The sequence below is a fragment of the Dipodomys spectabilis genome, unplaced genomic scaffold (assembly GCF_019054845.1).
Source record: "Dipodomys spectabilis isolate Male_0828 unplaced genomic scaffold, ASM1905484v1 ptg000051l, whole genome shotgun sequence".
Taxonomy (NCBI): domain Eukaryota; kingdom Metazoa; phylum Chordata; class Mammalia; order Rodentia; family Heteromyidae; genus Dipodomys; species Dipodomys spectabilis.
In genome coordinates this window covers 1,574,498-1,602,159 of record NW_024870728.1, presented here as the reverse complement: position 1 = coordinate 1,602,159, position 27,662 = coordinate 1,574,498, and the positions used below count along the sequence as shown (strand labels likewise).

Below are 27,662 nucleotides of genomic sequence, written 5' to 3'. Positions count from 1 at the left end.
CTGCAGGATTCTCTTGCTCTTTCTCACTCTTATTTTTTCCAGGTCAGAACCAGAGCTTGGGGTGGGGAGGAAAATCCTGCTGAATGAGCAAGTTCTTTCTTAAAAAGCTCTCTCCAAGTCCAAAAAGACTTCAGTGGACTTAAGAGAAAGAAATTTAATACATTGCCGTAGAATCGTTGTTAACCAAGTTAAAGCAGAGCCCACAGCATCTTTGTCTTATAAAAGAAAGTGAAGAGGAGATGGAAAAAAGAAATAATGCTTAGGAAATCCAAACCAAACAATGAAGACTAACGAAGGAAAACTAAAGATCATTTCAGAGAATGTGAAGATTTCCTCCTAATAAGATTTTCAATTACAAAACCAAGGCTTCAGGTAGAAGCAACCTATCTGTTCCTCTTAGGTATGCATGTCTGAATCCTAAAATGTTGGTCCTACTGTAGGATTTCCCATTTGGGGCTTAAGGAAGAGTTGGATACACTACAAGACTCAGTGAGTAGACTGCAAAGAGAAACATCAACCATGGGGTGGCTGGAAGCTTACCAGTCTGGTTCTTGACCTGCACTTGAACCTTAGCCCTAATAGCTAGCAAATTGAAGCAAGCTCACAGACCTCCTGGAGAAACCATGGTGGGCGGATCTAGAACAGTCCTGGCCAAAGAACTAACACTTAACTTTTACCAGTGACCTTTCTGGGTTATATCCTCTGAGGGGAGCCCGGGAGCTGAGCTCCCAGGTCCTCTACACAGTCTTTTCTAGAAAGAAAGCCAGTGCTCTGTCCTGTGGGGCTATAAGTACTTTCCAAGGCCTGAGCAGACTGGTTGCCCATGAGAGGTCATCTTGCAGCTGTTGTGGTTAAGACAGGGAATTCCTCAACTTTAAAAAAAAATTTTTTTTTTTTTTTTTTTTTTTTTTTGCCCTTCTAAGGTCAGGCCAGGAGTTTTCAAAAGCACCAGAAGTCTAAGCTGGTATTTTCTCTAAGTCATGGAGTTTAGGACCCAGCAGCCTTGGCATAACATTTTCTAGGTATGTAGCTGTTTGGACAAGTCAACTGTATATATGAACAATTATAGACTGACTTGCTTACTTCCCAGGAGCACTGGACATGCACAGTTGGCCACCCCTTACTTTCCTATTCCGTCACCCTTCATTGTGTTTCCTTAGGTATGTGATCAGGCCCACTGGCTTCATTGGGCAGGGATCCAAAGTAAGGACCATGTGTTTTACTAGTTAAATGACTCCCTGCTCCCTCCTCTTAGCCTGAGACATTCATGCCTTCCCTAAGGTGTTATTGAAGCCTCTATTCCAGCAGCAGTATCTGAGATCCCTAAGGTAGTCTTCCATGATCCTCAGTCTATCAATTGTTGCTTACCTATAGCCACCTGCTAGGAGGATGCCCTGCTGGCCTCCATGGCCTCCCAGCCCAAAGAGCCCTAGGGCTGAAGAATGACCTCTTGCAGGCCCAACAAACACAGCAGGACCTATACCTTACCTTCTCACAGGGTCTGCGGAAGATTCTCTTGTAACCCTTCAACTCCCTAGTTCCTAGAGCCATTCACACAGTCCATGGGCCCAGTTGCCCTGGGGCTCACCCCTGGAGCCGGAAGCATAAGGAAAAGAGGTCCCAGCAGGAGTCTTATACTCTGGCTGCCCAGATCCTTCCCTCCTGTATGGTCTCAGCCTGCGCCTCTGGAAGTAGAAGCTCTTCCATTTTCTGTCCAGTGAGACTGGCCTGCCCTTAGATGGGATGAAAACCTTTCTCTCACTGAGGCCTCCTTCCTCTCTAGCAGAGGCCAGTGGAGCAGCCTTGTGAGCCTTTGCTTCCTTCACCGCTTCATCAAATGTCAGGAAGGTTATGCAGTTGGAAAGTGTCCACCAAGAGCACCCATTCCCAGGAAAAGGCTGGCAAGGGTCAGCTCTCCTACTTGATGTGGCAGAGAAAGACCTGGTGAAGTCCCAGGGTGGCTGCCATTCCTGCAAGGTGGCTTACTAAACTGAGCTGTTATATGTGTGGTCCTTTCAGGCCTTGATGAGGGCCCCCAAGCTGACACCAGGGACAGTGGTAAGACCCACCAGTGTCCTGGCTAGTCCTGCTATATGGAAAGGATCTAGTGTCCAGAGAAGGGCTCTGTGCCTTAGCACCTGAACACTGCAGTCTGCATCACTGGTGACACAGCACCAAGCAGGAAGATGCAAAACAGAGTTGTTCACTGAAGGAAAAGAAGAAATAAAAAATGCAGAGATTGCTGGACACTGGTGGTTCATGTCTATTATCCTAGGTACTCAGGAGGCTGAGATCTGAGGATCATGGTTTGAAGCCAGCCTGAAAGAAAGTCCATGAGACTCCAGTTAACCACCCCAAAACCAGAAGTGGAGGTATGGCTAAAGTGATAGAATGCTAGACTTGAGAACAGAAGTTCAGGGACAGCACCCAGGCCTGAGTTCAAGCCCCAGGACCAGCATACACAAAAAATTGCAGAAATGAAATTGGATATCTGCCATGGTCTGTGATAAAGGCCTTGAGGCAGGAGGGGGTGGTGTTTGAGGAGCTGGACTTTGCCTTTACACTTCTGTTGTCTACCTTGAGCTTCCTGACTGCTACACAACTACCTCATCACCCTGCTTTAGTCTAGATTTGTTCATGCAAAGCAGCTGAACTCCAGAAGGCCTGGGCTGTGGTTAGCATCGCTATGTCTCCAGCTAAGGAACTGAAAGAGGAAAGTGTCCTCAGGTTTGTATTCTAGAAAAGTAACTTAGCCCCATGGTAAGAGTGGGTTAGGAGAAGAGGAGAGCCAATGGCACAGATGGACTTTGTGTCAACGTTGTTCAAACATTGAGCACTTGGAAGAGAATGGCTGGCATGAAGGCTGCAAGCAGGATGCCATCATTGAGGCTGGCTGTCCTCTGCTGCAGGTCTTTTGTCGCACTTCCCCTTAGAGTCCTCTGCTCTCAGCCTTGGAGTGTGCTGATTGCCGCAACACTGGCCCTCCTGCCAAGAGGTGCTAAGCATCTTAGCCTTTGGGCCTTAGGTTGCTCATTCTTACCTGAACCAGTTCCTAGGCTTGGACTTCAGGCATCTGGGCTTCCCATGGCTCTCTGATGTCTAAAGTCTAAGAACTAGAGATTTTGTCTTCCCTCTGGGGGACCCTGGGCCAAAGACAGGGGATATGTGTAAATAGTTTAGTAAAACTGAGATACTCTTGGGAAAGAGGAAATGTCTGCTGCTAGTTCTTCACCAGTATCTGTTACGGTGGACTCGTTCACTCATGAATTAAAGTTTGCACACAGTAGCCCTCCATGAATATATTCACACATGTAGGGACATGCTTTCTAGTTCGATTCATCTGGAAGTAGCATGTCACCAGCATTTCAGAGCTTCTTTGAAGATCTCTCCACCATCCCTCCCATTCACCTTCCATTATAGCTCTCCATTTTCTTGGCTTCCTCTTGGATCTTGTGACTGGGCACCCTCTCCAAGATCAGACACACACTCTGCTGTCTGACCACAGCCTCTAGTCCCTACAGTTGTCCCGGTTCCCTACCTCAAAATCACTGGCCTAGGAAGCCAGGATAGGCCAGTGGTACAGAGAACGGCCCTCAACTCAGTTCTGCCAATTTGAGTCAAATACTTATTAAATCAGTCTAAACCTAGGAACTGACCACACAAGGCTAGTGGGATGATTCAGTAAGATCACACATAAAAGAAGCTTAGTAGAGACATATTCAATAAATATCAGCTCCATGCAGAACATCTGTCACCCATCTCTTTTCTTCCAGTTAGCCCCTTCCATCCTCCCTTAGGTTCCCTGGTCTATCCATGTCCAACTGTTGCTATGTCATATCACACTCCCAGCCCCATTATTCTTCCTCAAACTTTCCTGGCAGATATTCGGCTTACAACCAACCTGACTTCCATCATGCCAATGCCTAGATTGCTAGAAAAAAAAATCAACAACAGGCACAGAGTTGCTACAGTAACTTCACATCCTAAATACTCCAGGTGGATCCTTAATGCTCCCTGGCAGTCCTTTGCCCTTCCTTGTCCAGCTGCTTTTCCTATTTTCCAAAGAAGCAATTTCAAACCCTCATCACTTTCCTCAAATTTCCACTTTTTCTTTCACCAAACTCTGCATCCCTTGTAGACAGTTTAGCCTCTTAATAGTTCTCAGGAAAGAACAAAAATTACTCAGGAACATTCCAGATCCTCCTTGTCCAACCTGCAGACATATCTGCATCCCCGGACAGCTTCTTGCCTACTACGGGAGGAATCTTCCATTGTGTATCAGACTTGGGTTGAAATTCTGGTTCTAATTGTAGTGTGAAAAAATTATTCCACTTCCCCCCACCCTGTCCCCTGCACGCCCTTGTGTAGCCCATGCTGGCCTGTAACTCTCCATCCTCCTACATCTGCTTTCCTGAGTTCTGGGACTACAGGTTTTTGCCATCATGCCCAGCTAAATTACTTAATTTCCTCAACCCCAAGTGCCTCATCTATGAAAAGGAAATAGTAATGCCTCCTTCATGTGGCCTTCCTGTTACTTTAACTCTGAGTGTGCTCCTTTTCCTTCCCATCGCCATTCACCACCTGTATTGATGAATTGGTGTGTGTGGAGTTTCCTGATGGGAATCCTCTGGAAACTACCTTGGCTTCATGATGCAGCCCACAGCTTCTGTATCATCCCTCATTTTTCACCTAGTCATGAGAAGTCAGGGCTGGGAGGTAGATTCTGGATGTCATATGGCTCCACATGTGTGTATTTCCGGTCTTGTCAGGCTTGTTTCTTCGCTTCCTCCCATTCCTGCTATATCACGCCCACATCGCTACGGGAGGTCCAAATCTTACCTCCTCATTGTTCCACCATAACGGCCTCCCAGAAAGGAAACTCTCATGTCAGCCCGTTCTCTATGTGACCATTAAAGTGAGCTGTCTTCTGCTCTGAAATCTGTCGTGACTTCCTTCTGATCACATGAAGTCCATACACCTGCCTGCAGCCTGCCCTGCCAATGTATCACCTTTGCAACCTGAGCAGCCCAGAGGCTCCAGTGCCCCCTTTATAAAGGAAGAGGGAAGTGCACTTGGGGATTAGATGGGAAGCTGGATGCTGTACTCTCGGTGCAGTGGCCAGTCAGGCAGGCAGGCACTCAGTGAAGACCAGCTGTACTGAAACCAGGGACCAAACATCCAGAAAAGCCAGAAAAACTTAGAATTATATAAGAATGTTAGTCACTAGCCATAAAACAAAGCAAAAAGGAGGTATTAGTCAAAGTAGCACAGACCTATCCTGAAGGATCTGGAAAGTGCAGATACTAAAGAATCACTGGAGCCTCCCAACCCTTCTTTTATGCAACCTTGTTCTTTTTCACACGGTTCTCAGGGTGTATAATCAAGCACAGAGCCGTCTCTATCCAACCACCCCAAATATGTTCCTGAGCAGTTTAATGACTGTATGCTATTCCACATGTGACTGGAGCGGAGCTTATTTAACCTTCTGCCTTTGCTGATCTTTTAGTCCTTCCAATAAGTAATATGAGGCAACAATTTTTACAAATTAAGGTTTTTTTCCCCTACATTTCTGGTAATTTTTCTAAGCTATAAATCTATAACTTATAACATCATGTGGCTGAGGGTGTAGCTGAAGTGGAAGAGCGCCTAATGAGCACAAGCATAAGGCCTTGCATTTGAACCCCAGTACTTCAAAAGAAAAGAAAGCAAAGAAAACATTGAGTCAAAAGATACAAAAAATTCTAACCAATGTAGACTTGAAATATAGGCCTAACCTCAGCTACAAAAAGAAAAGGATGTAGTTGTAATTGATAGAATTTTTTAAAGTGATTAGTGTGTGTGTGTGCGCGCACGCGCTTGCGTGCGTGCGTGCGTGCGTGCGTGCGTGTGTGTGTGTGTGTGTGTGTGTGTGTGTGTGTGTGTGTGTGTGTGTTGTTTTAATTAGAGAGGGCTGAGAAAGGCCAGGCAGTGCTCTGTAGGGAAAGCATGTCTGTGCCTTGAAGCTTCTGGCTTCATGTGTAAAGAAGGGTTTGTTTCTGGTTTTGAATGTTCATCTGGGTCAGTAAGAGGACAATCTACTCTTGAGAGGCTTGTTCCCCTCTGAGGAAAAGAATTTGTCCAGCATCTAATGATGCAGATCATTAGCTATGTAAATAGCCCTGCAGTTAAAAAAAAACAATGTATCCTCCTAGTATGCAGTTAATTTTGGTTAAAATTACTTAGGAAATGTAAAAGTTGGTGATATAAATTACTTCGGTGATTTATAATTTAAAAATTCATTAAAGATAATAATTGGCTCTGGGCCCTAGAAAGAACAGGAGCCTTTCTGAGCTCTGTGGACTGGGTGCTTACTTAAGGACCTCCCACCAGAGTCCAGAAAGAACCAGGACTTCCCCAGGGTTGCTGTCCTCACCTTCCCTAACCACATCTCTAAAACCACACCTACAGTCTCCCCTCTCAGCCATGGAATGACCACTTGCTTGGTTGTTTAGATCAAAATCATGAGCCATCCCAAATTTCTATCCGCTCCTTTGCCAGCATCAAACCTATCCACACACCCTGCTTTTACTCCTAACAACTTCCTCCTACTATCGACGTCCAATTGTCCCCTTCTGTCCATCTTGCCTGGCATCCTTGTAGTTCATCCCCCTCACCACTTCCACCACCCTCACCACTCAACTCCGGCAGCAGTCCCCAGCCCCAGCAGGCTTCTGTCTACATCGTAGACAGGGAGAAGGGGTGTCTTACAGCACAGAACTCTGATGCCACCATCCATCCCTTTCTAAAAGCAGAAACTCCACTTTGCTGTTATGGTAAAGGCCAAAAACTTCAGTATGGCCAGAAAGATTCTGCCTCTTCAACCTGGCCTTCCTCCCTAAAGTCACAGCTCACTGTGTCCTCTTTCTCTATTGGGGTCCAACTTCACCAACCATTCCCTCAGTTGATACAGCTCCTGCCCTAGGACTCTTGTATATGCTGTGCCCAGTAGAACTCACTTTGCTTCCTCCACTAACAATTTATGTATTCCTTCATCCCCAAATCCCACTCGATGTAGTTTTTCTTAGAAACACAGGAAGCTCCTTTCATGCTTCAGAAAATCTTCGTTAATATGAAGTTTTACCTCTATATGTGTCATGTTCCTTAATGTGGTTAGATGGCTCCTCTACCAGACTACAAGCTTCATGAAGGCAGCCCCTTGCTGCTACAACTAGCACAGTGAAAAGCCCAAAGGAGCACTCCATGAATACCTGAAGGATGAACAGTCCTTGTTGATGGTAGAGTTCCTGCAGGTGGGCAGTTCCCAGAGAGGAACATGTCTGCTAGAGGAAGTTGATTTTGTTTAGTTCTTTGTTCTTTGTTTAGTTCTTAGTTCTCTGTTAGAATGAGTAGAATGTGCTGCCTAAAATTCACTGTTTTTCTCTTCTCTCTTTGTTCAGCTAAAACTTGCTTTCACCGTGGACCACGAGACTGGATTGCCTCAAGGATGTCATATCTATGAATACAAAGACAGCAACAAGTAAGCCACCATGGGAAATGTGTTATGCAATAGTACCTTTCTGACACTGGCTTCGCTTACAAAGGGTGCTTAGGAATGGCTCATACTTGCTGCATACTTACTGGCTAGTGTAAAATAGCTCTTTCCTCTACAACAACTCTTCTGTCCCTACATTGAACTTGTTGAGCCTATGTAAGAGAGATTTCCAAATATTAGAGGTGTATTGGAAGCATACTTTCCTTTCCAGTTTCACTGTCCTCCCACTGCCTGAGCCCTCTCGCTAAGCATCTGCTTGCTCATTTAAATCAGCTTTGATTTAGCCTGTGATAGAGTTCTCTAATCACTGCAGCTGCACTCTTGGGTTCTGTTGTGTTCATTCACCTTTTGGCTTTTGTAGTTGTAAGGTTGATTTCTCTGTGCCTACAGAGATTCTGGGTGGTGGCCTTATAAGCAAGGTGGCTCTGGGAATAATTTTAGAGCACTTCTTTTCTCCTCCAGACTGTGTATTATTAGACAGTGGTAGTGGTGGTGAATGAGGCACAGGGAATGTGCCCTTATGATGATGATGGCAACTACTGCTGAGCACCTGCTCTGTGTGGGGTTCAGTTCTGGAGACGACGTGCGTATTGCCATTTAACCACCATAATAGCCTATAGAGCTTCTTTCATTACTTCTATATTGTGGAAATTGAGGCCTGGGGAACTCAATTAACTGACTCAGGTAAATTGCACACCTCTGAGAGGCAAAATCAGCGGTAGCATGTTCACATTAGGAGAGGAAAAGATAGAAGACAGTTATCCCAAGTTAGTGCCACTCTTGGAATCTCAGGAAAGGACAGTTTCAGCCAGAACTTGAGGACAATGTATTCAAGTCTCCAGTATTCCTACTTGGAAGAACAGTAGGGCTATATATTGCCCCCCAATTCCTACCACATGAATCATAGGAAAGGTCGACCAAGAATTCGTTAATGCTGCCATCGCCCACCTGAGATGGCACTGTTTCTAGACAGTTGTTCCAGTGTTTCTAGGTTGTTGTGTCAAAACCATCTTAATCCAGGTGCCAGTGGCTCATACTTGTAATCCTAGCTATTCAGGAGGCTGAGATCTGAGGATCATAGTTTGAAGCTAGCTTGGGCAGGAAAGTCTGTAAGACTCTTACCTCCAATTAAACACCAGAAAACTAGAAGTGGTGCTGTGGCTTGAAGTGGTAGAGTGCTCACCTTGAGTGAAAAAGCTCAGGGACAACACTCAGGTCCTGAGTTCAAGTCCACCCCCACTACCACCAGCAACAGCAAAAAACACATCTCAGCTGCATCATGTGGTGTTTCATTCAGCTCAAAAGTAGGTCATGCGACTAGATAGGACAGTTGACGAATCTCTAGTTTATTGTTCAGGAAAGATTGTGGTGCACTTCCCTATGACCCACCGCAGTAGTGTGTGATGCCTTCTGTTAAAAGTATAATCTTCTCCAGATTTGTGAATTCTGAGGTCAGACTTGGAACCTATGAACCTGAGAGCAGCTCCTCCCTGCCCTGAGCTCTGCCCACCCAGTCTGTGTCCCTCTGTTTACTCTGAGGGTCATTTCCCCTAGAATGCCTAAACTTAAACACAGAGCATTTAAGCTATTCAGACCCCCGCCCCTCTAGAGCCCATAGTGTCCCAGCTCTGTGATGTACTTTCCTGCTGACCTATCCCATCTGCAGAAACTCCTAACAATGACAGTCCATTTGGCAATCTGTGGTTAAACAGTATACTCTGCTAGTCTCCTGGACTCAGGTGGTACATTCATTCCACTATGGCCCCCCTCCCCTACCTCCATCCCTGCTTCCTCTGCTTTCTGCCAGCTCAGGCTCAGCCTTTGCCTACCTATCACTTTCTTATACCTCTCAGAAACACCTAGCTAGATTTCTTGCCCAGGGCATTAAATCTTCATCCCAAGAAAACACCCCCAGATCAATGAATTCCTGTTCACCTAGGCTTAGTTCCTGGCCCTGTGATAAAGCCCATTAAAAATGATGCTTTGAGGGCAGCACATCCAAATGGACTGTGCCAGCATTCAACTCTCCCAGATGGACCTAGAAGCCAATGGGATAGTCCTGTGAGGGAGAAGCCCCCAGTCTTCTAGCCAGAGGTACATAGTAGGGAAAGGCAGACTTCAGGCTCTCACACTGGGCCTTTATTTTTGGATCTTATTTTTTTTATTAGCTTACATTAGTTATAAAGAGGGAGGCTTCATAGTTACATTTCCACACATGTTTACAATATGTTCCAATCCAATCTATGACTGTCCCTTCCCCTCTTCCCAAAACAATTTCAGCAGGTTTTCTCATTCGACTTCCATAGTTGAAAACACTCTATTTTGATCCTCTGTTCATCCTCTTTCAAAATGTATTTCAAATTTACTCACCCTCTATTATTTTTCCCTTCCCCTTCCTGTTTCCTCCTAAGTAATCCCTTAGATTCATGTTCTATGTTTATCCACATATACTTATGTAAATGGATATGTATGTATGAACATGTCCAAGAATATGTATATCTTTTAGGTCGAGCTTCCACATATGAGTGAAAACATATGATATTATTTTGAGCTTGGCTTGTTTCTCTAATTGCATCCACTTTTCTGTAAATGACATGATTTCATTTTTCTTTGCTGCTTTGCAATATTCCATGGTATGGATGTGTGCGTGTGCATGTGCGTGTGTGTGTGTGTGTGCGTGTGTGTGTGTGTGTACACCATATTTTCTTTACCCATCTGTTCTAGGGTACGTTGGCTGAGTCCATCATTTGGCTATTATAGACAGTGCTTCAATAAACATATTCATGCAGATGTCTTTCTTACATATTAATTTACTCTCCTTTGGATATAGTCCCAAGAGTGGTATGGCAGATTCATTGGGAAGGTCTATATTTGGTCTCTTGATGAACCTCCTACTGACCTCCACCAATAGTGTATAAAAATTCCTGGTTGTTGTTTTCTGATAGCTGCCCTTCTGACTAGGGTAATTGGAGCCTTAGTCTGGTTCTGATTTGAATTTCCTTTATGGCTAAGGAGGTTGACCATTTATTTTAGTTTAGTTTTTTGGTGGGAGCCAGTCCTGGTGTTTGAACTCTGGGCCTGGAGGCTGTCCCTGAGCTCCTTTTGCTCAAGGTTAGTAGGCTGGCTTCCAACTTCAATCCTCAAATCTCAGCCTGCTGCATAGGTAGGTATGAGCCATTGGTGCCCAGCTATTTCTTAATAGATCTATAAGCCTTTTGTGGTTCTTGTGAGAACTGTTGGTTCATTTCACTTGCTGATTTATTAATTGGATTGTTCTCTTATTGTTTAAGTTTTTTTAGTTTCTTGCATATTCTGGATATTCATCCTTTATCTGTTGAATATCTGGCAAAGATTTTCTTCTGTTCTGTGGGTTTTCTGTTGGTTTTACTGACTGCTTCTTTTGCTGTCTAGAAACTCTTTAATTTGATATAGTCCCATTAGTCAATTTTTAGTTCTATCCTAAAATTTACCTATGCCCACATCTTCCAGAGTTTTTCCTGCTATCTTATAGTAGCTATAAACTTCCTGTGTTACTTTCAGCTTTTTGATATAACTAGAGTTCATTTTTATACAGGGTTAGAAATATAGGGCCAGTTTCCCACAGGTGGATTCCCAACACTATTTGTTAAAGAGGCTGTTTTTCCCTCATTTTATTTTTTGTCAAAAAGAGCCAAAACTAGCTAGCTGAAGCTGTGTAGTTTTATTTCTGGATGCTCTATATTGTCGCGTTGGTCTTTAGATCTGTTTTTGTGCAAGTATCAAGCTATTTTTGTAACTGTGGACCTATAGTATTATTTGAAATATGTTACATACCCCCAGAAGTACTCATTACCTAGAATTACTTGAGGATCTTTTATGCCTCCATATGTATTTTTGGATTTGTTTCTCTTAATTCTGTGAGGAATGACATTGGGATTTGGGGGGATATCATATTGAATCTGTAGATTGCTTTTTGTAGTATGGCCATATTCACAATATTAATTCTGCCAGTCCATGAGCATGGAAGGTCTTCTGATGTCCTTTTCAATTTCTTTCTTCAAATTTTTATAGTTTTCATTGTAGAGGTCTTTTACTTCCTTGGTTAACACCTAGGTATTAATACCTAGGTATTTTATTCTTTGGGGAATTGTTTTCCTGATTTCTTTTACATCTTGTTTAGTGTGTGTGTGTATGTGTGTGTATCCATACACACACATATATACATATATATGTATACATGCACATACATATATACACATATGTGTGTATATATGTGTGTGTGTGTGTATATATATGTATATACCTACAATCCTAGCTACTCAGAAGGCTGACATTTGAGGATGATGGTTCAAAGCCTAGACTCTAATCTCCAACTAACCAGGAAAAAGCCAGAAGTGGAGCTATGGCACCAGTTTTGAGTGAAATATTAGAAGTTAAGAGACAGGGCCCTTAGGCAAGCCCTAGTTCAATCCTAGCATTGGCGAGGGGGTGTTGAGGGGAGAAAGGAGTCTACTGATTTTTTTTTTTTTTTGGTCGGTTGTGGGGCTTGAACTCTGGCCTTGGGAGCTGTCCCTCAGTTCTTCAGCTCAATGCGAGTGCTCTGCCATTTGAGCCACAGCACCACTTCTGGTTTTCTAGTGATTTATTGGAGATAAGAGTCCCACGGACTTTCCTTGCCCGGGCTGGCTTTGAACCATGATCCTCAGATCTCAGCCTCCTCAGTAGCTAGGATTACAGGCGTGAGCCACCAGCACCTGGCTGAGTCTATTGATTTTTAAGTATTGATTTAATATCATACTACCTTTCTAAAGCCATTTATCAGTTTTAGAAGTTTTGGTAGAATCTGTAGGGTCTGTTAAGTATAGGATCATACCAGAAAACAGGGATAATTCAGTATTTTCTTTCCCTATTTGAATCTCTTTTATTTCTTTCTCCTGCCTTATTGTCTGGTTAGGAATTCTAGTACTATATTGAATTGGATCATGAAGAGTGGACATTCTTGTTTTGTTCCTGACTTTAGGGGAAATAATTTCAGTTTTTCCCCATTTAATACAATGTTGGCTATAGGTTTGTTATATATAGCCCTTTATTAAGTTCAGATAGATCCCTTCTACACCTAGCTTCTTCAGAAATGTTATCATATTGATTGTACTGGCATCTAACCTTCCATATGGTCTGGAAGCCCATGGGCTGGCCTTGAGAGGGAGAGTTCTCCATAGTCTTCTAACAGAATGCACACACTAAGGAAAGAGACATCCTTAGGCTCTTTAATTACTTATCAGAGGCTGGGAAGGTGGCTCAGTGGTAGAGCGCTTGCCTTGCATGCCTGAGGCCCTGGGTTCAATTCCTCAGCACCACATAAGCAAAAAGAAAAAAAGCCAGAAGTGGCGCTGTGGCTCAAGTGGTAGAGTGCTAGCCTTGAGCTGAAGAGCTGAGAGACAGCGCCCAGGCTCAGAGTTCAGGCCCCACGACCGGGCCAAAAAAAAAAAAAAATTACTTATCAAAGACCTTCAGTTTGTCATTAGCTTTCTGTAGAGCAGCTTTCACCTAACAGGCAGCTACTTCTATGGTCATGTGAACACTTCCTCTCAGGATTTCCTAGTGCCTGAGTCATTGGCCAGTGTGACAAAGCCTCCTTCCTGGTGAATCTTGGAGTAGTCAAAGCACCCTTTTGTGCTGGAAGCTAGCCATACCCACATACCACTTGGTGGATAGACCCTTACTATCACTGGATAGTAAGCCAGTCCTTAACTCCATCTCTTTTTCTCTCAGACAATGAGGGTCTTGTTATGTAGCCTAGGCCAGTCTCAAATTCATGAGCCTCCTCCCTCATCTTCCTGAATGCTGAGATTACAGGCATGCACTACCACAGCTTGTTTCCTGACTCCTTCCTACCTTTTTTTTTTTAAACTCTCCTAGTCCTATCTGAGTGAGTTTTAGTCTGTGGAGAAGCAGATGTCAAGGCAAGGTTAGATGTGCAAGAGACATGGAGGAAGCCACCATTGTAAAAGGAGACCAGGCAGAAGAAGGAGTTGGAGAAGGGAGGGGCTGAGCAAAAAGTCTCAGGCTGCAGCTCACTTTTGAGCTAATGCAGGAGTTATGTTGGAGGAAGAACCTCACTTCTGTCGGACCCCTGCATGTGGCTGCTAGGTTGCTGTCTGAGAATAGTCCCCATGGCCATAGGAAGATTATTGCAGGCAGACGCAGTGGCAGAACCAAGCAGACACCCCTGGGGCCATCAGCAATTCCATGTTCTGTATTGGTGAGCTGAGTGGTGCCACACTTGGAGAAATGAGCAGAGGGACCTGGATCAAATGCTGCATTTAATTTGTCTCTCCCTCTGCTGTTTTTTTTTTTTTTTCTAATAAGCAGAGTGAATATATCCTAGTAGCCCTGACAACTTCAAACCAGCACCAACACTTCCCAGCACTCTGCAATAGGTGCTTTCTGTCTGCACTTGGGACTGCTGCCAGTTCCTGGGGCTAAGAGTGAGGTTACCTAAAAAACATTCATGGCAGAGGGTGAGTGCCTCCAGGCCTCCCACAGATGCTGCCAGGTCAGAGTGAAGAATGTCTTTCTTGTTCCCGATAAAGCCTGGGGTGAGTAGAAAGCAGCACTCCAATCAAGGGAGAGGAGGGGTTTGGGAGAGCTGGAGGCAGCACTGCCAGAGTAGTGCCAGAAGTGACCTCATGGGAATCAGCCATGCGCAGTGCAGGTGTGAGCTCACCCTGACCCATGACAGCAGGTAGAATTTGGCATGTGCACAATGCTGGTGCAGCTCCTCTTTTAGTGGCTAGAATCTAGGTTGTGCTTAGTGCAGGGCAGTCTCTCTACTGTCCCATAATCAGAGTACCTCTAGTCATATCCTTCTGTACTAAAATTCATTGTTTCATTCAACTCAGTTTACCATACCAGAAAACAATGGGCATAAATGCTTTCATTTTACAGAGAAAGAACAGTGGCCTGCGAGATACCCTGTCCTAGGTCAGGCTATAAATAAAATGCAGAACACAGAACAGGATATTGGTAACACACTTGAAATCCTAGCTACTCAGGAAGCTGAGATCCAGAAGATCACAGTTCAAAGCCAGCCAGTACAGAAAAGTATGTGCAATTCCATCACCAAAATAATGAGTAGAAAGCCAGGTTGAAGGTGTGGCTCAAGTGGTAGAATGCTAGCTGAGCAAGCAAACCAAGCCAAAATGAGTCCAAGCCCCAGAACCAGAGCACAGGGCACTGCCTCAACCATGAGGTTCACAGCAAAGTGGGCCCAGAGCAGCTGGGGAAAACTGGGGCTATGTTGCTAGAGATCCAGGGACAGCTGTGTAAGTTCTTGCAGTGACTTGGACATTGCAAACAACACACTTAGCATTACAGTCACCCTGGTCTGCACATGTGTCATTTGTACTCAAGAGCTATTTATCTACTCTAAGTACCCTTTCCCCAGACCTCTCAGAAGCACTGGATGATGGCTCCTGAAAAATGTTCCAAAGCCCTCAAGAGAGGTTTCCTATACTTCTGAACTGGTACTTGCCCTTCATAGAAATCTCTAGCCCCTCCACTCTTTGCTGCTTCTCTGAGGCCAGAACCCAGCCAGAGCAAGGAAATGTGGTAGCCACAAAGATGGGGAGATGGTGCTGGCTACTGGCCAGATGCAGACCCATCAGTGCATGTGGGTACATAAACAGGCACACACACTGGCACACTGGGCCATGTCCCAGCATGCAGTATGACATCCATTTTGCTATTTTCTTCTCTGATACATGCTAGAAAATGAAAGATAGATTTTTTATAATCACTTTGTAACACTTGTTTTTTTAGCTATGACATGAATAGAGGACACAATTATAAGCATCCAGCTCAAGGGAATATTAAAAATGAGCATGCCCAGGTCCTGAAGCAGAACCCCTTATTACATCCAAAAGAATATCACCAGACCAGGAGCCAGTGACTCATACCTGTAGTCCCAGCTACACAGGAGACTGAGGATCACTGTTCAAAGCCAACCCAAGCAGAAAAGTCTATGAGACTCTTACCTCTAACCAGAAAAAAAGCCATAGTGGAGAGCTGTGACTCAAATAGTAAAGTACTAGCCTTGAGCAAAATAAATCTAAGGGACAGCATCCAGGCAGCACTGACTTCAGACCTGGTACCAACATATTCTCTCTCTCTCTCTCTCTCTCTCTCTCTCTCTCTCTCTCTCTCTCTCCCTCCCTCCCTCCCTCCCTCTCCTTCTCTCCCTCTCTCCCTCTCCCTCTCTCCCTCTCTCTCTCTCCCTCTCTCTCTCTCCCTCTCCCTCTCTCTCTCTCTCTCTCTCATACACACACACATAAACACACACACACACAAAAGATATCACCATCATAACTTCCAACACTGAAGATTATTCTGCCTAGCAAACTAATAAATGGACATATATGGAACCATTCCATAATTCATGCACTCTGTGTCTGGTAGTATTTTTTACTATTTTCTTTCACCAGTGAAGAAAACTTTCAAAATATTCACTTTTTTTTTTTGACAGCCCTAGAGTTTGAACTCAGGGCCACCCTTGCTAGGTAGGCTTTCTACCTGGCTACACTCTCAGCCTCAATATTTTTTTTTTGGGGGGGGGGGTCAGTCGTGGGGCTTGAACTCTGGGCCTGGGCACTGCTCCTCAGCTCTTCAGCTCAAGACTAGCACTCTACCACTTGAGCCACAGCGCCACTTCCAGCTTTTTCTGCTTATGTGGTGCTGAGGAATCGAACCTAGGGCCTCATGCATTCATAGCAAGCACTCTACCATTGAGCCACCTTCCCAGCCCAATATATTCACTTTTTTTTTTTTTATGGGAGGGTTTTTTTTTTATTGTGAAAATACTGTATAGAGGGGTGACAATTACATGGGCAAGATAGTGAGTACATTTCTTATCAAGCATTGTAGCCTCCTCCTTTGTTTCCCCTTCCCATCCTCCCCCTGCCCCTCCACCCAATCTTCCCCACTCCCCTTCCCCCCCTCCCACCAAAGTTGTAAAGTTCGTTTTCGACATAATGACTTGTACATCTCATTGTTGCAATGGGTCCACCTGTATCCCTATTTAAACGATTATATATTCACTTTTGATATACATTTCCACTCAGAAATATGTGTATATTTTTCCCTGACTACATACACAAATGATGACAAGAGAACATAAAAATTAAAAGACAACCATTAAAACAAATGGATTAGGTATTGGCGATGTGGCTCAATTGGTGGAGTACTAGACAATGGGTGAAAGCATCAGATACTAACTTTCAAGTCCCAACTTGGACCCCTCCCCCCAAAAAATTGGGTTAGTATTTGGCTCATGGTAATCTAAAAACAGCAGCTAGGGCATGTTAATGCAGTATGACAGCCATAAATGAACATGCTCAGGTCCTGAAGCAGAACCCCTTATTACTTCCAAAAGGATATCACCAGTCTAGTAGGACCAAGTGGAAATGCATAGTTGCATTGCTCTTCTTTATAAGTTCTCTAAGCCAGTAGGAAATGTGTCATAATTTACATCTTCAACTAGTATAGTCCTCTCTTCATTCAGGTCTTTTTAATTTTTTCTAAAAAATGTCATAATTTTCCATTTGGTCCTACCCATCTGTCATTAGATTTACTCCTAAGAATATAATTTGGGGACCTGCTCTCTCATACTGCATAATCATGTTTCTATCGCATAAGATTTTAATAGAACTTCAAAATTCCTACTGTCTTATGACATCCTAGCCATCCTAACAGCTGCGATACACCATTCATGTTTCTTGTGATGCTGGGGTAAATATACCTGCTGCACTGCCAGTTGTATACAAAGATAACCCATCCATAACTTTCAATTTGAGAAGACACATAAGTTTGAAGTATGGCAACAATGATTTATAGGCTACAAGTTAGACAAAGCAGAATCTGTGATTTTATATAAGAGAAAAGTACCTTTTTATCACAAATATTTATTTTAACTTTGTGAGGGAGATTTTATCTTTTCATCCAAGTTTTCTACAATTAAAAATATTTTTGTAAGGTGGGCACCAGTGGCTCATGCCTATAATCCTAGCTACTTAAGAGGCTGAGATCTGAGGATCGAAATTCGAAGCCAGTCCAGGCAAGAAAGGCCTTGAGATCCTTATCTCCAATTAACTACCAGAAAACTAAAAGTGATGTTGAGGCTCAAAGTGGTAGAGTCCTAGCCTTGAGCAAAAAGTTCAGGGCCTATGCCCAGGCCCCCAGTTCAAGTCCCATGACTGACGATAGGTAGGTAGGTAAATAGATAGATAGATAGATAGATAGATAGATAGATAGATAGATAGATAGATAGATAGATAGATAGATAATTTTGTGTGAAAATTACTCTAAGATGATCATGTGCTTTTATCACAAGATATTAACTAAACATAAAATCTTGACCATGGTCCCAATCACTCTCAGCCTAGTGGACATCAGCTTATTTAGCATGCTGTTCTGCTCTAGGCAGAAAACCAAACAGCTTGGGCTTGCAGCTTCCTTGCAGCTTGGGCTCTGGGTGTTATTTAGATTTTGCTAAGGAGACTCACTTCCTTTTTTACTTAGATTTGGGCAACAAATTGATAGAGAAGAAAGGCTGAGCCTGAGCTGTCTAGGTTATTGCAGGAAACAAGTAGAGCTAAGTTGACCAGCTACTTTCTTTTTTTTTTTTTTTTTTTTAATTTGTTTTTGGTCCGGTCATGGGGCCTGAACTCTGGGCCTGGGCGCTGTCCTCAGCTCTTCAGCTCAAGGCTAGTGCTCTACCACTTGAGCCACAGCGCCACTTCCGGCTTTTTTCTTTTTGCTTATGTGGTGCTGAGGAATAGAACCCAGGGCCTCATGCATGCAAGGCAAGCACTCTACCACTGAGCCACCTTCCCAGCTGACCAGCTACTTTCTTATTTCTAGTCTCCAGCTGGGCAAGGGATCCCTAGAGCCCTCATTTCTACTGAGTATTATCTTGCTTCAAGACTTTGACTGAGGTAGTGTGATTCTAGAATTGGTGTCCAGGCTCTTCAGATTTGTGATCATCACAGCTAGGGCTGTGAGGCTGAGACGCATGATCCTGGGTGTGAGAATGTCCTCAGCTCTTCTCATACCTCTCCTTTTGCAGCCCAAATAATTACTCAAGGATATCCCACAAGATTTCCTAATTTTGCTGGAGATGATTCTTAGAGACCTAGCTTCATTACTGACCCTCTAGTCCTTTGCATAAGATAACACTTTAGGGGCTGGGAAGGTGGCTCAGTGGTAGAGCGCTTGCCTTGCATGCCTGAGGCCCTGGGTTCGATTCCTCAGCACCACATAAGCAAAAAGAAAAAAGCCGGAAGTGGCGCTGTGGCTCAAGTGGTAGAGCGCTAGCCTTGAGCTGAAGAGCTGAGGGACAGCGCCCAGGCCCAGAGTTCAGGCCCCACTACCAGACCAAAAAAGATATCACTCTATTTCAGGTAGATGAAGGAGATGTAATAGTCCTCATTGGAACTCCTGCTAAACACCAACTCCTGGACTGTTGATTATGAGGATTAAATTAGGGTGATTAATATACAGCCATTAGGATAGTTAAGTGCTAGACCACTCATAAATGTTAGAAAATTAGTGGACAAAACCTTAATCAGTACATGATATGAATGACCAGAGGAGCTCATGACTACACAGTGAACAGAGATTCAGACAGAACTATGGGGGCTGGGAAGGTGGCTCAGTGGTAGAGCGCTTTCCTTGCATGCCTGAGGCCCTGGGTTCGATTCCTTAGCACCACATAAGCAAAAAGAAGAAAGCCAGAAGTGGCGCTGTGGCTCAAGTGGTAGAGCGTTAGCCTTGAGCTGAAGAGCTGAGGGACAGCGCCCAGGCCCAGAGTTCAGGCCCCACGACCGGACCCAAAAAAAAAAAAAAAAGAACTATGGGATTCCATAGCCCAAGCTAAAAGGATACTGAATGTATAACCAATCCCCAAGGCCACAAAAATGGATTTGGGTCACAGATACTCAGCAGTAGTGTTGTTCAGCTCTCTTACAAGTTCATTTAGTATATGTTCCTGTCCAGCAGTAACCCCCTCCTCTAAGCCTCCACATAGGCTTATCATCTATCCATCCTACCTTTCTGTGATATCTGTTACCATGGAAACAAACTAAGGTGGTTAAAGGTCTCAAGCTGAAAGAACCCCTCTGTGCCTATCCATAACCTTAAATGACTACCCCCACAGCAATTCACAGCCACATGGCTGAACGTACTGGTGGGGGATTCCCTGGCCTTTATATGAGTCCTGTGCAGATTCACAGATACACCGAATCTCAGCTCAGATTCAGACAGAGGTATGAAGAGTGTAGAGAGCATTGAAAATCAAACCTAATGCCCTGGAGGCCTCAGAGCTGTGAGCCTGGGAAGCATGATCCTGGGTGTGAAAATATCTGCAGCTATTCTCCCACCCCTCCTTTTTCAGCCCAAATAATTACTCAAGAATGTCCCACAAAGTTTCCCTACAAGACAGAAAGTCTAGACACAAGGAACTCTGGAGACTTAGTACTTCAAAATTCAAAAAGACTTTCTAAGAAGGTAGGTATATTCTTGGTTCATATAGTAGGTGAGATACAAGGTTCCATAGAGCAGATGACTCTTCTTTTTTCAAGTTAAATTGCCTTTGTGAAACTTTGCACAAACTTCCTTTGTCATCATGTGATGAACTAACACTCCTGTCATTCTGGGGAGTTTCCTGGGTCTGCAGCTATCCAGTGAGATTTGGAACCCTTCTGTCATTTCCTTCTAGATGCTTCATTGCACATAGTGACATGTCCTTACTAATGACATTGGGGGGGGGGGTACTAGCATTTTTGTTGTCTGCCACATTCTTATCTTTCCATTTCCTGGCCTGATCTGTGTCTCTTTCTCTACCTCTCTGGGATTTGTGCATATACAGGTCTACATCCCCTTTAGGGCCACCTTCTGTAAGCCAGTAGCTTAGCCAGGCCATTTTCAAATCTAAGGAGGCTTATTACTCCTGTCTAAGACTTCAGGGAGTTCTAGAAGAAGCTGTGATCTTCAGTCTAGTCTTTGGTTTGGTGAACACAGGGCCTCCCCATCCTGACCAGTGGGGCATATGCCACAGCTTCTTCCATGCCACTGTGTTGCACCAGACACTAATGTCTTTACATGCTGAACATGGAAATACCTCTGTTGGACACCCTCACTTGGATACCTGGAAGCCCAGGACCAGACCACAGAGGCCTGTGACACTCTCACAAAAGTTACTCCAGTGGGAAACAGCCCACAGAATTGCAGGCTGGGTCTGAGCCTGAAGAAAGGTGCCCATGGCTGTCACCTCTCACAGCTGCCTGGCAGGTGACCAAAGCATGCTTGGCTCACTCAGCTTTTGGCTGTGCTTTTGGTGGGGCAGTGTTTCTGATCTGTCATCACTGCCACTCCCTAGACCTCTGGGGCATTGTGGCTTTTTCTTGGTGGTTGGACAGGAAGCTTCCAGAGCCTGAAGGAACTACAATGCTTGATGACAGACAAAGGCTATCGATGACTGTAAATCACTTAGAACTGTTTCACAGATCGAAGAGGAATGGGACATGTGGACTGTCTGTTCTAAGGGTGCTTCTCCAGTGTCAGGTACCCAGCTTTGAGGCATCTGTCAGAGAGACACAAGCTTGTGCCCACTGAGTTAAGTGGAAGGAAATGGCCCACTTAGGCAGCAGCTGAAAAGCCATCACAGCAAGGCCTGGCTGAGATGTAGAACACAGATCACTCCATGGACTTGGTACTACTCCCAGGCAGTCCCCATGCAACCCATAGCAGCCCCAAGGATGGGCCTAGGATTGCTGGGCCAGGCTCCAAGGGAGATGAGTGAGACATGGGTTGGCCAGTGGGGGTCAGCACCACATATGGGGATCAACTGTGTTGAGTAGCAGTGACAGGGAACAAGGGACAGAGGACAGGGCACAGCCTTAGGGATGTGCACTTACTCTCATCACCTGGACCCTGAAGGCTGTCTATTACTCTCTTGAGTCTTGAGTCAGCCTGAGGTGGAAGCACTAAACTTGCCTTGCAGGGCTCACTACTTTGAAAGGCCTTTTTTTTCTCATCATATTTTCCAGTTATCTCTTGACTCTCACTTTGTTAATGTAACCCTTGGTCTCTCAGAATGACTGCTACCCCAGTAGTTACCCCAAAAGACAGGATCCTATCTTCAGCTTTGTGACCCAAAAAAGTCTAAGTGTCTTCTTTAAGTATCCAGCCAGGAAGTGCTGAAGAAAGAGCCAGATTGTGGTAAAGTTCTGAGAGGAGGTAGTGACAGGGATGGCTCCGACTCTCCTCTTTGGGCCCTAGCACAATGTGGGAAGCACAGGGAGGGGCTGCGCACATGCCCAGGTGGGTACCTCATGGAGCAGTCAAGGTTATATCCCCCTCCTCTCCGTGTTTCTAACAAGCTTCTATTTTTAATATTTCTAAGCTCTCATAAGGTCCTTAACTTAGAGCAGAAGGTTTTTACAAGTCAGACAGGGACTCCCTAATCTGAAAGTCCCAAATATGAAATGCTCAAAAATCCTAGGTTTCAAATTTTATTTTATTTATTTATTTATTTATTTTTGGGTCCGGTAGTGGGGCCTGAACTCTGGGCCTGAGCGCTGTCCCTCAGCTCTTCAGCTCAAGGCTAGCGCTCTACCACTTGAGCCACAGCGCCACTTCCGGCTTTTTTCTTTTTGCTTATGTGGTGCTGAGGAATCGAACCCAGGGCCTCATGCATGCAAGGCAAGAGCTCTACCACTGAGCCACCTTCCCAGCCCCTAGATTTCAAATTTTAGATTCTGGTACACATTAGATTTGGATTTTTTTTTTTTTTTTTTTTTGTCGGTCGTGGGGCTTGAACTCTGGGCCTGGGCGCTGTCCCTCAGCTCTTCAGCTCAAGGTGAGCGCTTTACCACTTGAGCTACAGCGCTACTTCCGGTTTTCTGGTGGTTTATTGGAGATAGGAGTCTCACGGTCTCTCCTGCCCGGGCTAGCTTTGAACCGCGATCCTCAGATCTCAGCCTCCTGAGTAGCTAGGATTACAGGCGTGAGCCACCAGCGCCCGGCTTGGATTTTTTTACTCTACGAAAATATTTCACATTGGGGCTGGGAAGGTGGCTCAGTGGTAGAGCTCTTGCCTTGCATGCATGAGGCCCTGGGTTCGATTCCTCAGCACCACATAAGCAAAAAGAAAAAAGCCAGAAGTGGCGCTGAGGCTCAAGTGGTAGAGCGCTAGTCTTGAGCTGAAGAGCTGAGGGACAGAGCCCAGGCCCAGAGTTCAGGCCCCACGACCGGACCCCAAAAAAAAAAAAAGAAAGAAAGAAAATATTTCACACAAAAAATATCTCTGAAATCTGAAGCACTTCCATTCCAACACTTCAAATAAGGGCTATGTAACCTGTAATACTAATATTTATAGATATATGCTAGACTCTGAGAGAAGGGCTTTACACAGTTTATTCCACTTAATCTTCCTTGGAATAACCCCAGAGGTAGGGAGGGAACTTAAGTAGCCTGCCCAAGGCCTGTATGGTGGCCCTTTCCTTCTGTCCCTTGTTGACTCTTGACGAAATCAGAAAGCCGCTGCTGCCTGCTAGACCCAGACAATGAAGCTGCTTTCCACAAGGAGACCCTTGACCCCTTGAAGGTCATCCTAGTTCAGGTCACCTCCAAGGGAACCTGAGACCAGTGCTAGTCAAAGCCATGCAAAACCTGGCCTCCATCCAGGAACCCTACAGCAGTCTCCACAAAGCCCCTCTATTCAGAATTGATTTACTTGCCAGATGGGTCCTACAGGCCCTGCTGCCAAACCTAAAAAGTGACTCCTTAGAAATTTCCAAGTGCGGGGGCTGGGTAGGTGGCTCAGTGGTAGAGTGTTTGCCTTGCATGCATGAGGCCCTGGGTTCAATTCCTTAGTACCACATAAGCAGAAAAAGCTGGAAGTGGTGCTGTGGCTCAAGTGGTAGGACGCTGGCCTTGAGCTGAAGAGCTGAGGGACAGTGCCCAGGCCCAGAGTTCAGGTCCCACGACCAGCAAAAAAAAAAAAAGAAATTTCCAAGTGCAAAGAAGGTCTCTGGGGAAATTCTACCCATGTACCTTGAGGACTGGAGAACAGTTGATGGGTGTTCTCCAGTCCTAATGTAAACCTTATTCTTTTGCTTATCTGACAAACTATATTGGACCCTTGCTAGTGTCAAGCACAGACCTGAGCACAATTTTTATGAAAACGAGGAAGACCCAGGACAGGGTTATTTCCCTGTGACAAATACCTAAGAAAAAGAAGAGGCTCCTGAAACATTCATTATGGCTTATGGATTGAGAGGTTTCAGTCCGCAGTCAGCTGACAAAGTTGCTGTGTGTCTGAGGCAAGGCTGAATACCATGGCAGGGAGTATGGGTAGAGAAAAGCTGCTCGCCTCATGGTGGTCAGGAAGCAAAGTGAACAAGGGAAGGAAGGAGTCAGGGAAAAGATACCATTCCCATGACCCTAGAATCCTTCTTCTCCAGCTAAGTCTCCATACCTCCGAAAGCAGCACCACCAGCTGGGGACCCAGAAGGCCAGTATTTCACATTTCAACAATGACAAGGTGACAAAGAATGCAGGTGACATCCAGCTCATGAAGGAAAGCAAGTGCACTGCTTCTGCCAGCTAGAGCACTAGTTTGAGGCCCAGGGTGGGAGGGACGGGACCCACCAGTGGTAGGAAAGTGCTCTGGGAAAAAGTTGCCACATGGGGGTTTCACATGCTGAACCAGGAAGGACAGAGTGGGGAGCCTTGGTCCCTCCAGAGTCCTGCTTGTGCTTTGTGTATCTGGGGAAGGCCGAGAAAATATCAGGGAAGCCCAGAAGGCTCTGGATGGGAACATATCCATTTAAACCACTCTGAGCCTAGTTCATAAAAACATATGTCAATATTTTTAAAGTCACATAACTAACGAGCTCTGCCAGACCCAACAGGCCACATCCCAGTGGGTGATAAGACAAGTGTTAGTTCAGTGGAAATAGCCTGGGAAGGGAGAAGCTTTCTTTAATCTGCTGGGTTTCATGTTTATGTGAGGCACCTGCCCTTGGACAAGAATATTTATTCATCAGGTCATCAAGCACCATGTCACCCTGTGTTGGAGTTAAGTGAAAACCATGTAAAAGTGAAAATCAGAGCAAATCCAGTGAACCCCATCTGAGCAGCAGAAGCTGTCTCAGGCTGCCTGCCAAGCTGAAAGGAAGGTGCAAAACCCATAGCTGCCACCCTTAGTCCTCTATTGGTAGAGAACTCTGATTCTAGCCCCAAAAGAAATCCTGATTATCACATAATGTGTTCTGTGAAGGACTAGAAAAATTATGTTTCTGACATGCTTATTTGTTCCCCAAATATCTCATTAGCCCTGGCTTGTGTGCCTAGCTCTGGAATCCAGAGATGGAGTTCCCTGTAGGCCTGTGATCTGCAGAGGAAACAAACTGGGAGACAGGGAGTGTCTGAAATGTGCTCTAAGCTCCTGGGAGCCAGGGAAGGAACCTTTCCTGGCTGAAATCCTGAAAACCTCACTGGGAACTGAGTAAGAAGGTAGATATGGGACTAGGAACCCCAGGGGAACTTGAGGGTCTTGTTGTGTCTGTCACCCCACATGAGGGAAGAGGAAGTCCCGTTTCCTTGTGGCTGATGGGCAGCTGGACTGAAGCCAGGGGCAGGCCAGCAAGGATGTGGTGTACAGAGGCCAAGGGAACCATCTTCAGTGTGACAGCTTGGTTTCCTCTAGCACTGCCCTGTGAGGGCCCTGACTGTCGGGATTGACAAGGGACTGAACCTACCAGAATTTTGTTCTGTTTTGTTTTGTTTTAACAGAGTGAAACCCACCAAGAGAAATGTGCATAGTGCCCAAAGTGCCCAGATCAGAGCTCAGTGGGGAGCAGACTAGAAAGAGGCTACGTGAGGTTTGCTGAGGGTCAGCAGTTCCTGGGGCAGGGATTCTTACCCCCATGTCTGAGGTTCATAGTTCCCCCCTATTGTGGCTTGTGGGCATCCCTAGCCTTCTACTGTATGCTGTGGCTCAGGACATTTCTTCCATAGGAAATGCAAAAGTTTAGGAGTCCAACAAGATGTGGGCTACATAAAGAAAGACCTTGTCACACCCCACCCCCCAAAAAAGCAATAGAAAACGCTCAGCATTATGCTCATCTCAGAGAATGTTCTTAGGCAGATAGGGGAACAACTTCATACAGGTGGTGTCCTTAGCAGAGGGCTAAGTCCTGATTCTGCTCTATTATCCTACTATACAGCAGCAAAGAGGAAGAGGCAAAAGCCTGAAAATAAAGTTTCCAGAGTGGTAAGCAATGACCCAGCCTAACCAGCCTTGTGCATTTTCCTGCCCAGGATGCTCCTCCCACCTCCACCCCACACACACACACACAGGGGCAGGGAGAAGTTTGGCAGACAGGCTCCATTCCTAGAGATTGCTGGGTAGATGGAAAGCCAGTCACAGCTGATGACCCTGGACTCCACCGCTGCTGTGGCCTTAGTGAGAGGAGGAAGTCCTCTACCAATAAGAAGCACAAATGACCACTACAAAAGCCCCTGTCTCAGGTACCAGCATGGCCTCAGGGGAAGGCCTGTGCAGGGTCTCTGCTTTCAGCACAGCCCTTGTCTGGGGCTAGAAACCTTGCCACCTCCTCTTCATCTTTAGGGGGTCTGTGGCAAGCAAGTGACCTTTAGGGTCAGCCAACAATGAAGCAGTGGTAGAGTTCCCTGCTTTGTGAGCTTAGGAGAGTTACCTCACTCCTCCAAGCCTCCCCTGCTTACATGAATAATGAGAACTTTGACTTTAAGACTTGAGTGAGCTGAAATTGGCACCATAGCTGACATCAGCCTGCACAGTCACAATCCAGAGACACCTTTCACCCTTGCTATCTTCATCTCTGGATAGCACAGCTCAAGATGGAGGTGTTACTATCCATTCACCTCAGGTACCATAGGGTCTTATGGCTATTGAAAGTAAAAACAACATAATGTGTCTAGAAATGTGAGATCCTACAAGGACAAAATCGAACTCTTACAGATAAGAATAAGTATTTGTGCCTGCTAAGAGTTTTGTGCTCTGGGAAATGAGGCCAGTAGAGCTGTCTAGGCAGCCATCCAGGTTGATATTGGGTAGCTGTGAATGGCTCAAGAGGAAAGTAGGGCTGAGGTGGGCCAGGGCCACAAGGAAACCACAGGTGCAAATGAGTGGCGATCCCTCAGCCAGGACTGCAATGTGAAAGCAAGGATCTGTGCAAGCTAGGGGTTTCTGAGGGGCCTCATGGAGGGAGAAACATCTGATAAGTTTGTGAGCAGTGGGTATAAAGTACACTGAGGGCCCAGCTGCATTCTTGTTTCCTTGCAGACTTGAGTGGCTCCATGCCTGGGGTGGCCCTGATGAAGGGGGCCTGCTCCTCTGCATCAAGGGGCAAGAGCCTCTTCCCAGGAGATCCAGGCATGCCCTCACTTGCAAAAGCAGAGTAACCCCAGTTCCTGGGCATAAGTGTCATCCTCCTCCTCTAGCTGACTTGGGTGTGTGTGTGTCTGTCTGTGTAAGAGAAAGAAAGAGAGAACCTAATATCTATAATTCCTGAACCCTTCTTCCTTCGCTCTCTTAGGGCCCAAATTCTATTTTTAAAATTAAAATCATCCCTTCCAAAGTCAGTGATGACCCATTTGTTTCCCCTGAGCTTGTCCAAACTCTATTCTCTGTCGGAGGCTACAGGGCCATTACCCGCCACTGGGGCATGAGAGAGGCCTTGGCCTTGGCCAGGAATCAGTAAGACGGCAAAGCTGTCAGGGACACCCCAGGGCTCCCAGAGGCAGCAGCTTCTGTATGCCTTGGCCACGCCTCCTCTGGTCAGTAGTTCCAGTTCCAGTTGGGCAGCGGCTGGAACTGAAGAAGGCATATGTGTCAACACCATAAAGGAGCCAAGCAAACCCTAATTACCCCGCACTGTGAGCCACACGGCACAGACTGCCACCTGGTTCTGCTTAGGGGCCAGGGCCGTGCCCACGTGCAGGCCTGCCCCGTGCCTCCCTTCGAGCAGAGCTGAGCCTTGGGAAGAGCGAGGATTTGTGGCTAGCTTTACGCTGACAAAGGGCTTTCTGCCCTGTCAACCGCTGGGAG

General features: G+C 45.5%; 1 protein-coding gene across 1 annotated transcript in view; it reads left to right on the top strand.

The window, feature by feature from the left end:
* Dis3l2 (DIS3 like 3'-5' exoribonuclease 2) overlaps positions 1-27,662 on the top strand; it is a 341,977-nt gene that overhangs the window by 299,842 nt on the left and 14,473 nt on the right. Inside the window, exon 14 of the mRNA XM_042679162.1 lies at positions 7,437-7,516. Within this exon, the coding sequence (XP_042535096.1) occupies positions 7,437-7,516 (80 nt within the window). The remainder of the gene's footprint in view (positions 1-7,436; positions 7,517-27,662) is intronic.